The 13,527-nt window shown below is 38.9% G+C and overlaps 1 protein-coding gene across 1 annotated transcript in view; it reads left to right on the top strand.

Annotated features, from left to right (window-relative positions):
• Positions 1-9,910, top strand: part of drd2b (dopamine receptor D2b) — a 37,563-nt gene extending 27,653 nt beyond the window's left edge. Inside the window, exons 4-8 of the mRNA XM_056746250.1 lie at positions 1,321-1,457; positions 1,845-2,044; positions 5,958-6,044; positions 8,471-8,813; positions 8,917-9,910. Of these exons, the coding sequence (XP_056602228.1) occupies positions 1,321-1,457; positions 1,845-2,044; positions 5,958-6,044; positions 8,471-8,813; positions 8,917-9,113 (964 nt within the window). The 3' untranslated portion in view covers positions 9,114-9,910. The remainder of the gene's footprint in view (positions 1-1,320; positions 1,458-1,844; positions 2,045-5,957; positions 6,045-8,470; positions 8,814-8,916) is intronic.
• Positions 9,911-13,527: the final 3,617 nt, after the last annotated feature.

Raw genomic sequence — 13,527 nt, 5'->3', positions numbered from 1 at the left:
CACATTTTAAGTAAGCGGAGAGACCTTAAAAATGGTGTTCTTTAAGAAATGCACGTCTTTGAAAATCTACACTGCTACATTGAGTACGAAAGTAATTCCACATGAATGCGATTTGAATTTACCCGAAGATGCGATAATAGCCAAATCTATGATAATAGAGTTCCGTTTCTTTTACAGATTAATTGATTTGCTTTTTAAGACACCAGTATAACATCAGAAGAGGCAGGGATTACATTTGTGCTATACGTATTCGCTTTTTTGACTTTTATTAATTTGACTTTCATTAATTAAACCAAATATCTTCATATATATCTTCTTGAAAACACAATGCTCCCCACATCTTGGAAGTACTAGGGTACTGGGGGTGAATAAATTAACAGCAATTTTATTTTTGGGTAAACTAACACATTAAGGAAAATAAAATTCAAATAATTAGACAATATCACTTAACATATCATGAAAGCAGAAATAATGGATGCAATATTTGTGTTCATGTTTTAATATATGACCTATAAGTAAGAGCAACAAAAAGAGTATAAAAGGAACAAAATGCAAAAATAGAAGAAAAACTAAATATCAAAGGAAAGGATGATATGGTAAAAAAAACTATTTCCTATTTATACTTTTGGAATATGGACCTCATAGAGAAGTAGTTGAAGACCCCTGCTATAGATCAATCAGATATGATGGAGTGGATGAGTATAGGGGAATGAGAGGGATATATTATACATTCAATTGTAACAAATATTGATGGAAAAATGAGAGTTTTGTCATTTCATGTGTAAAGACTAAGAAATTCTTCTTTGCTCTTCAAATAATTGTAACATTTATGTATGGAGATATGAGATTTTACTAGAAGTTTAAGGGTCCAGTTGAGTTGTAAGGTTCCGTCACAATCTCTTTCAAATACTTGTTATTAGTTAGATATTAACCTGCAGAAGTTATAGAAGGTTACCAATAGCAATGTTTGATAAAAACGAATTATAAAGATATATGAGGTTTTTGTCCCGAAAATTAGTCTATCAGCTATTAAAATAAACAAATACTTCTATACATCCAATCCCTACTTCTAGAAAATGTAATACTAGGAAGGAAAACAGCCCTTCATGCAACAATTTTATGGGGTCTTTAATGCATTTGCTTTACATTTTTCGGTCATTTGCACTGATATAAGCACAGCATTATAATAAGAAAATCCCTAAAGCTTTGGAAAGATAATTCCAAAGACATCTGGTGTCTCTTTCTTTTTATCTGTCTGAATGGCACCACCCCCCAAACCCCATCCCACTCATCATCTCCTTCCCTCTGGGCTGCTCTCAGGTACACAGCTGTTGCCATGCCGATGTTGTACAACACACGCTACAGTTCCAAGAGAAGAGTCACTGTAATGATCTCCGTGGTGTGGGTGCTTTCTTTCGCAATTTCCTGCCCCCTGCTGTTTGGGTTAAATAACACAGGTAATACAATTTACAATGTGCCAAGTTCCTATCGAAATGAATGAGATCATGCCGCTGCTAGTTGCTGCCGGTGTAAATGCAGATTAAGGCACTTGGGAAAAAAGTAAAATTAAAACTTAAATCTGTGCCATTTTTATCACCTGAATGTGGACATGAATACAATTTAAGAGATTATATTTTGATGAAGAACCCGTGTGCTATGCCTACAGATTCACACTGTTGTCATAATCTTATAGATTTTACATTATGTTTATAAAATATTTGTAATCTAGAGTTAATTTGCAATTGTTGTGGGAATTGTGGCATAGATGTATTTGCCGGTGCTTCACTGAATTTATTACATTTGTAAACCAAATTGATTGTGCGACCATCTTTTTCAACCCTCAGCTACGCGTGACGGCACCGTGTGCGAGATCGCCAACCCCGCCTTTGTCGTATACTCCTCCATCATGTCTTTCTACGTGCCCTTCATCATCACGCTCCTCGTGTATGTACAGATCTACGTTTTCCTCCGGAAGCGTCGTAAACGGGTCAACACTAAACGTAGCAGCCAGAAGCCGGACGCTAACGCTCATCCCCCTCTCAAGGTGATAAGCACCACAGGGGAATCTGCCCTCAGGGAAAATACCCAGCATTCCCTGCTGGTGTCAGAGTGTTTACAGACAGAATTACCTAATTGCCGTAAAATATGGGGTACAGCTGTCGATGTTAATTATAGAAATACTAGGGAAATGCCAGGACCTGTATAAGACAGGATAACTAACAGTGGCCCCAAATCCATTGCTAGCCTCTGAACTCTGTCCTATTTAACACTCTGTATTGCTCATTTGCAGCGGTGGGTGGTAACTAAAAGTAGTGACATTAATAATGTATAATTTGTTTTACAGCCTGACTGTAGTTTGGGTGTTTTAAAATAATGTAGCTTTCACAATTTTTCACAAGCTATGGGAATGACCTCTTAGTCTGATAATTAAAATTTGTAAAACTACTGACAATATACAATTGTAATGAATAATATGTAATAAATGAAAATACTCTCATAAACAGAAAACAAATGTAGCCTACTTACTAAATTAGCCTTTCCATGCCATTCATACCAGAACTACATCTATAGTTAAATAATTTTCCAATCAGAACGTTGTTCCTTTATAAAATGTGACCCTACTTCTCAAAACCAGCAAAATACCTAAACTCTTTTCTACATAAAATGAGCCAACAGAATATTCTGTGAAAATATAACAACAATATCTTCAATATTGACTGAATAATGCCATTTCAAAAATTATAATCTTTATACTTGTTATTTTATAATTAATTTGATTATGAGACTTTAGCCTGGGTTTTTATTGCGTCACAAATGTTTATATGCTGATCAATAATGCTAATGCTAAATGTAGATAAAAACGTTGTTGTCATGAAATATCACAATTCTGATTGAAGGGTTGGAGACGTATAGCAAACAGGCTGACGGATACAGATACTTTAATATTGCTGCATTTTGTTAACTGTTGTGTATCAATTTTCCTGCTCTGCGTGTCTGCACTCCTGTTGTTAAAATAAGCACATGTCTGTTACTCTCTTTAGTGGGAAAAAAGCAGGGTGTGCAGATTGGAAAGGGCTCAAAATAAGGGCTCAAAATAAGAAGACCAATTAAGTAAATGTTCGAAAGTGCGCATGTGATTCTCTTAAATGTAGACATGTGACATTTTGGGTATATTTTAACTGATGAGTTATCTCAACATTTAAAAATCAACTGTTCCCTGCCAAAGAACTGTACTGTTGTACAGCAGCTGGCCCTGTTACAAAACTTTGGAAAAAGTACAGAATCTCTGAACCTAGAACGTATACAGTATCTCACAGAAGTGAGTAAACCCCTCATATTTTGTAAAATATTTTATTATATCTTTTCATGTGACAACACTGAAGAAATGAAACTCTGCTACAATGAAAAGTTGTAAGTGTACAGCTTCTATAACGTTGTAAATTTGCTGTCCCCTCTTAATAAATCAACACACAGCCATTAATGTCTAAACCACTGGATACAAAAGTGAGTACACTCCTAAGTGAAAATATCCAAATTGGGCCCAAAGTCTCAATATTTTGTATGGCCACCAATATTTCCCAGCACAGCCTCAACCCTCTTGGGCATGGAGTTCAACAGAGCTTCACTGGTTGCCACTGGAGTCCTCTTCCAATACTCCATGAATACATCACAGAGCTGGTGGATGTTAGAGACCTTGCTCTCCTTATCCTTCCGTTCGAGGATGCCCCACAGACACTCTATAGGGTTTAGGTCTGGAGACATGCTTGGCCAGTCCATCACCTTTACCATCAGCTTCTTTTGGGGTTGTTATCATGTTAGAATACTGCCCTGCGGCCCAGTCTCTGAAGGGAAAGGGATCATGCTCTGCTTCAGTATGTCACAGTCCATGTTGGCATTCGTAGTTCCCTCAATGATCTGTACCTCCCCAGTGCTGGCAGCACTCGTGCAGCCCCAGACCATGACACCCCCACCACCATGCTTGACTGCAGCACCTGGCAGCACCTGGTTGCTGCCACCCACGCTTGATTTGATGCAGTGTGCGGCGTATGGTCTGAGCACTGACAGGCTAACCCCCCACCCCTTCAACCTCTGGCAGCACTCATACGTCTATTTCCCAAAGACAACCTATGGATATGACGCTGAGCACATGCACTCAACTTCTTTGGTCGACCATGGCGAGGCTTGGTCTGAGTGGAACCTGTCCTGTTAAACCTCTGTATGGTCTTGGCCACCATGCTGCAGCTCATTTTCAGGGTGTTGGCACTCTTCTTATAGCTAAGCCATCTTTATGTAGAGCACCGATTCTTGTTTTCAGATCCTCAGTACTTTGCCATGAGGTGCCATGTTGAACTTCCAGTGACAAGTATGAGAGAGTGAGAGCGATAACACCAAATTTAACACACCGGCTCCTCATTCACACCTGAGACCTTTTGACACTAAAGAATCAGATGAAACCGTGGAGGGAGAAGGGCTAATTGGGCCAAATTTGGACATTTTCACTTAGGGGTGTACTCACTTTTGTTGCCAGCGGTTTAGACATTAATGGCAATTTACATTGTTAAACAAGTTGTACGAGGGGGGCACGGTGGCTTAGTGGTTAGCACGTTCGCCTCACACCTCCAGGGTTGGGGGTTCGATTCCCGCTTCCGACTTGTGTGTGTGGAGTTTGCATGTTCTCCCCGTGCCTCGGGGGTTTCCTCCGGGTACTCCGGTTTCCTCCCCTGGTCCAAAGACATGCATGGTAGGTTGATTGGCATCTCTGGAAAAAATTGTCCGTAGGGTGTGAGTGCGTGAGTGAATGAGTGAGTGTGTGTGCCCTGTAATGGGTTGGCACTCCATCCAGGGTGTATCCTGCCTTGATGCCCGATGACTCCTGAGATAGGCGCAGGCTCCCCGTGACCCGAGGTAGTTCGGATAAGCGGTAGAAAATGGAATGGAATGGAAACAAGTTGTACACTCACTACTTTACATTTTAGCAAAGTTTCATTTCTTCAGTATTGTCACATGAAAAGATATGATAAAATATTTACAAAAATGTGAGGGGTGTACTCATTTCTGTGAGATACTGAATATTTGATCTGTTTATTGGGTAAATACTTTATCTGTTTTTAATCATTGATCTGAGTCTAATCTGGGTGGAGTGTTTGACAGAAAAATCGAATTATCTCAGCTGTTTGTCTCGGAGAAGTGATGCATTTTTGAAGAAACCTGCCCACATCTAAGAGTGATAAAAAAGAACAAATAAAGATAGAAGAACATGGTCTCTTTAAAATCAGAGACTTTTATTTGATATATTGTTTGTCCATATCTACTTTGCAGAAAATGTACAGTGAGGCATCAAAGTTTAGTTAAAATGTAAAAAAACTTTGGCGCTGGCTGGCAACTTTTTTTTAAAGGCTGGCGGGGAAAGAGTTACGAGTGTTGTTATGTCTTAAGGCAATCTAATTTTAGCATCTGCATATGTGTTATTTTGCAGTGGGGTCACAGCTTTAGCCTCTGCTGAAAATGCATTACCCACCGAAAGTAAAACCATTTAAAGCAGAGTAAACTATCACTGTGACAACAATTAGAAGCTGTGATCTTTTTCAAACATAATCCCTTTGACAGAACAGAAAACAAAAGAACGGCGAATTATTCTTAGCCATGACCTTTGCATACCTATATCGTTGATTTCTTACACCAGCTGTTTTAATGAGCACTGTGGATCAATGAGTTCAGCCATCCAAGGTCTTTTTGTGGTACTTACAAATTACTGAAGCAATCTCTTTCTCATTCCCTCTTTTAGTGCTGGAAAGCACAGGCCATTTCGCTAAAGTGCTGCGCTTCGGCAGAATTATTTGCATTGTATGTCAATCAAGAGGCACCAAATATAACAGCAAATGATTTTCATGGCCCCATGCTGCCTTTGGAGTAAACGTTAACCACACGCTGAATTAAATTCTTCTTCTTTGCCGCAGGAAAAATGCACTCATCCTGAAGATGTGAAACTGTGCACTGTCATCATAAAGACCAATGGGGGGTTGCCTGCCAAAAACAAGAAAGCAGTAAGTCTCTTTTATCAAGACATGAAAGTTATTTTGAAAGAGTATTAAGTGTTTCTTGTTGCTGAAAGCATTAGGCACCACAACATTAGCACCATTACACACAATCTATCACAGTGCTCTAGCCTCATAGACACAGTGAGGGTGAGAGCGGGGTGCAGTTACAAAACCACTCACCATAATCTGCACAAAAAAGTGAACTGTCTTTATAGAGGTCTAAGTACCACCATATTTGTTTACGAAGCCTTGACAAATTAGTCTCATTGGTATTCTTCGGTATTCAGAAGTCTGGATCTAGCAGCCATATAATAATAGTACCTTTGGATCTAAATTGACATAACACATAGACATACTCTAAAACACTCTTCCTTTGAGGTTCTTAAACAGTAAAATCATTGTTCATTGAATGTCCTCACTCTCAACAATATTGCCATTGAATGTCCTGTTACTCTCAACAATATTGCCAGTCTTTCACACTTCATTGAGTTTTGATGATGATTAAATTCAGCCATACAGTTAATCACTTAGTCGTTGCTACTGGAAATGTGGTTTTCTATACTTTTATGCGGTGTTTTTTATTTATAATCTATTAAAAGTGGATCCATCATCAATTATTAGGCTTGCCAAAAAAATAAAGACTCATCGTTGCCTAAAGGTCTCATGAACTGTGCTTGCGTATTGTTTTATACTGTTATATGAGATCTATTTATGACGTTTGCGTGGTTTTTACATTCAAAAACATCAAAATCAATAAGTAGTAGGCTATTTCCTACACAGGTTTTGAGGTCAGCTCTGCAAACGCTCAGTTTTAATGGCTGTTCGAATTGAAGAGTTTATAAGTAAACGCCCACTGCATTGATTGGATAACAGTTTGCGTGGTTGGAGCCTTCTGTGAATATGGTTAGAGACGTAACATTAGATTACATATTAGCATCATTCACAGTTTTCGCAGGGCATTAGTATTCTCTGGAGACCTCCTGTGATTTATAAATGACCTCCACATCAGTATGCTTGAAAAAAAGTCATTGATATTTTTCTATGGAGGCGGTGTTCAACCATTCAATGTCTTCATAGATAGCCAGGTGCATTCCAGAACCTGACGTTCGTTGGGCAGGGTGTCAATAACAGATGTATTCTCATTTCACTTCATAAACTGTGCATGTACTAAAGGGCTCTTTTGTCCCCATGGGGTATACTACTGGGCTATACATAGAGCTCAAACTAGATTCTGATGTGGCAGCTGGTTGTTAGCTGTTAGCGCATATCTTGGTAGCTACATAGCAGCTAGTGTGATAACTTTAGCTACATAGCACATTTGCAGTCACCCAAAACACAACGCAAGGACGTGAATGTGTTGAGTAACTAGCAAAAATAACACTTTTCTGTAGCTATATTTACTGAAACAAACTCGCTACCAGGCGTTGTGCTTTGTGTAAATAGGTGCAATCACTAACTTACACTCAACTCGTGCCTAGTATGTTAAGTATAGATACCGATAACATTAATCTACATGCATGAACTAAGGAATCAGCAACTATTAACCATAAAACCTTTATTGTGGTTTGGTAGTCATTGTTTACCAGCATACACTAAATTCGTATTGAGGCACGATCATGCTACGTTAGGTATTGAGACCGGCAACATAATATTCTCTCTCGTCTACCTTATGGTTATAAATTGTGAACCAGTAACGACAAAACCCTCTTTGGTTTATTTGCTGGCTCTGCCCAGGCTACAAGTAAAATATGTGATGTATGCTGTAAAGCAGGTCGCACTCAGGGGGCAGGGCTGTGTGTACCGACCAGAACACAGACTTTACACAGTGTGGTTTGAGCAGCTAGGAGGCTGTTCAGGTAGCAGCGGCAGTAGAATTTGTCCCGTTAAGAGATGTTCTAACTACAGGTCGAAAAACTAGACTACATAGTGTTGCTTTAAGTCTCAAAAAATTGTCACTGAAGTAACTGTATGCAGACTTTGTTGCATTTTCATAGTTATATTTTAGGTCACTCAACAGTACAGTATAACCCTTTCATGGAGATGCATGCTTTTGTATATTTTTTCATTTATTTTACATACAATTTGTCTTATTTTTCTGTGTTGTTTTTATCATTGTTGGACAGGCAGATTACAGTTGGATTACTGTGAATCATATATCACGACTGTTGGGTTATAGATGGAGTGTTGTTAGCCTGCCTGTGTTAACGAAGCATTGATTTAGCAACTACTTCAAATATAAATACTAATGAGAGGTCATTAAGTCACCAATTACTGTCAGAACCTGTCAGATTACAAATCACCTTTAAAATATTTCTAAAAAAATTGCATTTTCAATTTATTTTGAAATGGCAATTTTTTACATGCATGCTTATGTTCTTTGACTTATGTTATGAGGTGTGACCATACAGTATAATTAATTGTGTCTTCATTAGCAAGTTCTAAAGGAGGTATTGCAGCAGGGCGGTGATGTGGGGGTGGACACTGTGAAAAGCTCCAGTCCTCCAGAGAAAACGAAGCTGCAGTCCACTTTGGTCATTGATCTGCTGGCCAACCCGAGCCCAAGCCATGCCTCGCCCTCACACGGTGAATGTCAGCCATATGGAAATGAGAAAAATGGGCATGCAAAGGAGTCCCCTAAAGAAGCCAAACCGGTTGAAACCGAGGCACTGCCCAATGGCAAAACGAGAACCATGGTGACACCCAAAACTATGAGCAAGAGGAAGATCTCCCAGCATAAGGAAAAGAAGGCCACTCAGATGTTGGCTATCGTTTTAGGTGAGGTGGTGCATTTAGAAACCATTCCCTACGAAATACATTAAAAAAGTTTCAGACTAACGCTTTTACCTCAGAATACCTAACCTTTGTTTTTCAATCGCAGGTGTTTTCATTATTTGCTGGCTGCCGTTTTTTACTACTCACATTTTGAAGACTCACTGCACAAGCTGCGTGGTGCCGCTGGAGATGTACAATGCCTTCACTTGGCTGGGATACGTGAACAGCGCAGTCAACCCCATCATATATACCACTTTCAATGTGGAGTTCAGAAAAGCTTTCATAAAGATATTGCACTGCTGAGGATATCATTCACTTCACGAGTAGAGGAGAGGAGATGGCAGGTATCCATTCAGAGGAGGTTAGTGCCATCATTCAGCCAAGTGTGAAATGAAGGACTCACAAAGACAGAAGAACTTATTACAGAAAATGGAGCTTTCAGTGCTGGTTCAAATGAATGTAAAGTAGAGATTTATTCGTGTGATTCCATCATTTAAGTCTCCAAAACCCCTCAAGCAAGGTTGGGAGGATGAATGCGTGTGTGTATTCTCTTTGGATTTGCAGTGTGGATTTGCTAAACTGCAGAAATAAAGAATTGGTGCAAATTTGAGCATATTGAAAATTGGACCTTGCCACAGAGACTTGAAGCGTTTATGCAACAAGTTTCCTGAATGTCATATTTACATCATTTCAATGTAAAGATATACATAATGTTCAGAAAGCTCAGTATTTATTTATAGATAATAGTCTATTTATTTCTTTGAGAACATATGAAGGCAGAACTGCAGTATACAAATGGAAATATAAATTAAGAAATATTATTTATGATTTTATAAGGGAAACAATGAGTGAATGCCTATGCCAACTATGAAGGACAATGTAAATAAGAATAAGCTCAAGACTTTTAATGAAGCCCATGACAAAAATGATCATGCATGGTACATCAAATTAAACCGCAGCCAATGTATGTCTTCTGTACTGTTGTGTACATCAAGAATACACAAAATTATCTGCGCTTTATTTGAAAATGTTTCTCTGTCTAATGCTCTAGTATGTTCACTGAAATAGGTGTTTGATTTGATATGTGACAGTTCATTTTTGTGTCTGTCAAAATAATAAAGCACAACCCGTTTGTTGAAAAGAATTACAACTCATGATGAAAGGGGTGATCAGTTTTAACAACATCATAGATATTCACTACTTTAGCTTTAAAGACTTTTTTTGCCATGACCTTCAACACTACCAACATTTTATTTTATATGCTTATTTCAGTGGAGTGCTTTATAATATGTGACCCTGGATCACAAAACCAGTCTTAAGTAGCACGGAAACATTTTTAGTAAAATACGATTGAAAATCTATTTTTCTTTTATGCCAAAATTAATTAGAATATTAAGTAAAGATCATGTTCCATGAAGATATTTTGTAAATTTCCGACCGTATATACATAAAAACGTTTTTTTTTGAGAGTGGATGTCTTGTGCCCCTGATTTTTTGCTCCCTCAGATTCCAGAGTTTTAAACTGTTGTATCTCCGCGAGATATTGTCTTATCCTAACAGAATCCTAATTTATCCTTAATCCTTAGAAAGCTTAATTATTCAGCTTTCAGATGATGTACGAATCAAAAAATTGACCCATAAGATGGTTTTTTTTGTCCAGGGTCACATGTGGGCTAATGGTCATTGACTAAAGGTTACAATTGCATTCCACTGTTTTCTTTTCAAAACAACACTGGCTCAGTCATTGGTATATAGAATTAATTGGGAATCATAATATTTTTCGGTTTATATCTGTTTTTCGGCAATGACTGTGTAGTATGCATAAAAAGACTATTAACTTATTTATTTACTGTCATAGTTTACTATTGTACATAAAGTATTCACATAACATTTCTTATTTGTTTCATATTTTATCTTAATCATTTGCTAAAAACAATGTGACCACAAATACAGATTTCTTTTTTTAATGCAAATTTACAACCCATAAGTAAAATTGTGTTCCTCAAGACACTTTTTAACCAGAAGCCTTGTTTTTGATAGGGGTTTAATCAATAGTTCTATCAATATGTCCAGGGGTTGCACAGTGTACCAATGACACGATAACATTGCCATGCTAAAGCTTCAAAATCCCCCTGTTTCCACTCTGTTTTTAAAAATGGTAGTAATGTTACTCTAGAAAAGCTATATAAAAGGAAGGAGACGGGAACCGGAAGAGATTTAAATAAAGTTAAAATAAAGTTATAGTCCGGTTCCCCGACATGCTGCCTTGCGATGGCCCTCGGCCCCCTGGCGGCCGGTGGTGGCTCCACCTTTAGCGGGGAGTCGGGGCGTGTTCCCTGTCCCCTGCTCCTCCCCCTTGGGCGGACGGACGCAGGCTCCGGCCTCTGGTAGGCGGTGGCCGCACTCGGCACTACCGCCCCTGCTCCTCCCCCTCGGGGGACGGACACAGGCTGCAGCCTCTGGCGGATGGCGGCAACTCCCCAGCTCCCGCTTGGACGATAGCCACCCCACCTCGATCCAGGGGCGCGGCAGCAAAGGTCGCCGTTCCACCGAAGCTTTGATGGTGACCGCACTGTGCACTTCCGTTTCCCCAGAGCCACCGCTTCGGGCCGCCACTGGCGGACTCTCCGGCACCGCGAGGCCACTTGGCAGCGAGGACTCTCCGACAGCATGTCTTTCCTTCCTTCCGGGTTTCGCTTGCAAGGAAGGAAGGAGACGGGAACCGGCAGGCATTTAAATCACTTTAATAAAAATAAAAAACAATAACACGGAAGTAAAAAGCCTCTCACGCTCATTAACAATTACTAACCGGTCTCGAACCACGGTCTCGCCCCGCCTACTCCACTACAGTTAGATATACACATTTAGACATGTTTATTTGAACACTTACAGCTGCCTTTTGTAGTTTCTTTTCTAAGACTAGGACACTGGTGGGGAACCTGTGGCTCTTTTCAAAAATCATGTGGCTCCCCTTCGTCAACATTTGATTATTAAAAAAACATCATAATATGTATGAATATTTCAGGTTTTCCTGGCCAATACACGCATGCAGTGCTTTGAGAACCGTAGCTAACAAACTAACACTAACAAACAATGCCAGTATATAAGTGTTTTGACCACGTAAGAACCAAACCACAAAGCTATTAGCAAGGCGCTAGTTATGTTTGCTTTCATGAGGTCGTCGCAAGACATCAAAGTGACAAAGAAATAGACCTGTGCATAGCAAAGCTTAATAGATTAAACACAACAGATGCTTATAATAGCCCTGGGGTGCTTTTAACGCGTATCAATAAAGAAATGGATATATTTCCTGACCTGCAGGATCCTAATATCTTCAACTACCTCATCAACTTTTTATTGTCCTACTCCAGAGTCTCTTTAAAAGCCTGAGTGGTAAAAAATAATTTTATAATGGATATTAGACTTTGGAGTCTGCCTGCTTTAACCTACTTTGTTTTCATTAGAAGGGTAAGTGAACTGTGTTGTTAGCTAACCTAATCGATACTACTTGGTATCGTGATTCGTCTGCTGGTATAGTATCATAAGATATGTTTATGTCCTTGACCATAGTATGTTATCATAAAAACATGAGGGAATGTAAATGCTGCACAGTTTTTAATAACAATAACTCCCATACATTTTTCCAATATTGTTTTTCCTTGTACATCACATCAGCACAACAGTAAACATAGGTATGTTAAATATTCTGTAATACAAATGTAAATATCAAATGAATAAAAACGGTGCTCTACTGTTGTAGAGTATTAATAAGGCCCAGCAGTGTTTGTAGGGGCAACCTAGTGTACGTTGATCATATGTTGGCTTGTAAATGGTGTGACATTACGTGAAAATAAGGCTAATGCAAGAAAAGGTCATTGTTTGACAGAGAGTGGAGATGAAAAGCAACTGCCGTTTTGGGTGGTATGAAAACACACTGGTACAGATAACTTATCATTATATTTGGTACAGATTAAATTATGTGAACTGCACTGTGGGCTACGTCAAGATTCTCAATCACCAAAGCAACGTTGCTGTTTGACAGTTTTGCTATGTTTGATCACCATAATTAGATTCAGAATCTTATTCATTTAAAAGTTTTGGAGTGCCATTAAATATGAGAGGGTTTTAATGATAAATTAATGTTCAGTGTAAATAAGATAATGGTCACTGAGGGCAGGTGGGGGTTTCAGAAACTTGGCTATGATTAGAACGTGTGATGAGGCTAGTCACTAAAGACAGCTCATAATTACGGCCCACCATCGAAAAGTATACACCAGCTTTAGTGATTGATTGAAGCTAATTACAGTGGAGGCCTTGAAACTAAAATTGCCTTCAGCAGCTGATTATTCTCACTGATTATTGACAGCTTCGGGACATTCAATCAACAATGCCTATTGCCGAATCTTTGATATATTGAATCAAAAGAGTCAAAGATACAACCCAAGGGTTTCATTAGCATATGAATTGTCAATTTTCTAATCAAGAGTCTTTTGAAGGAGGCGTCCTCTCAAATTTTGTTGTTGCTGGTGTTTCCATACTCAGACTTGTGATTAGGGTTTTATTTGCCTCTGACAAGATAAAACAAGCTGGTTTATACTTAAGGAAGAATCCTAGAACAAAATATCACATAAAGGGAAAGGCCCAAGCATGAAACGAAAATGTGAAGCCAATTCGATCTCCCCCTGGTTGCTGGCATTTTGATTAGCTCTTATAACAC

The sequence above is a fragment of the Triplophysa dalaica genome, chromosome 4 (genome assembly GCF_015846415.1).
Source record: "Triplophysa dalaica isolate WHDGS20190420 chromosome 4, ASM1584641v1, whole genome shotgun sequence".
In the NCBI taxonomy this organism is placed as follows: domain Eukaryota; kingdom Metazoa; phylum Chordata; class Actinopteri; order Cypriniformes; family Nemacheilidae; genus Triplophysa; species Triplophysa dalaica.
This window is presented reverse-complemented; position numbering and strand designations above follow the sequence as displayed.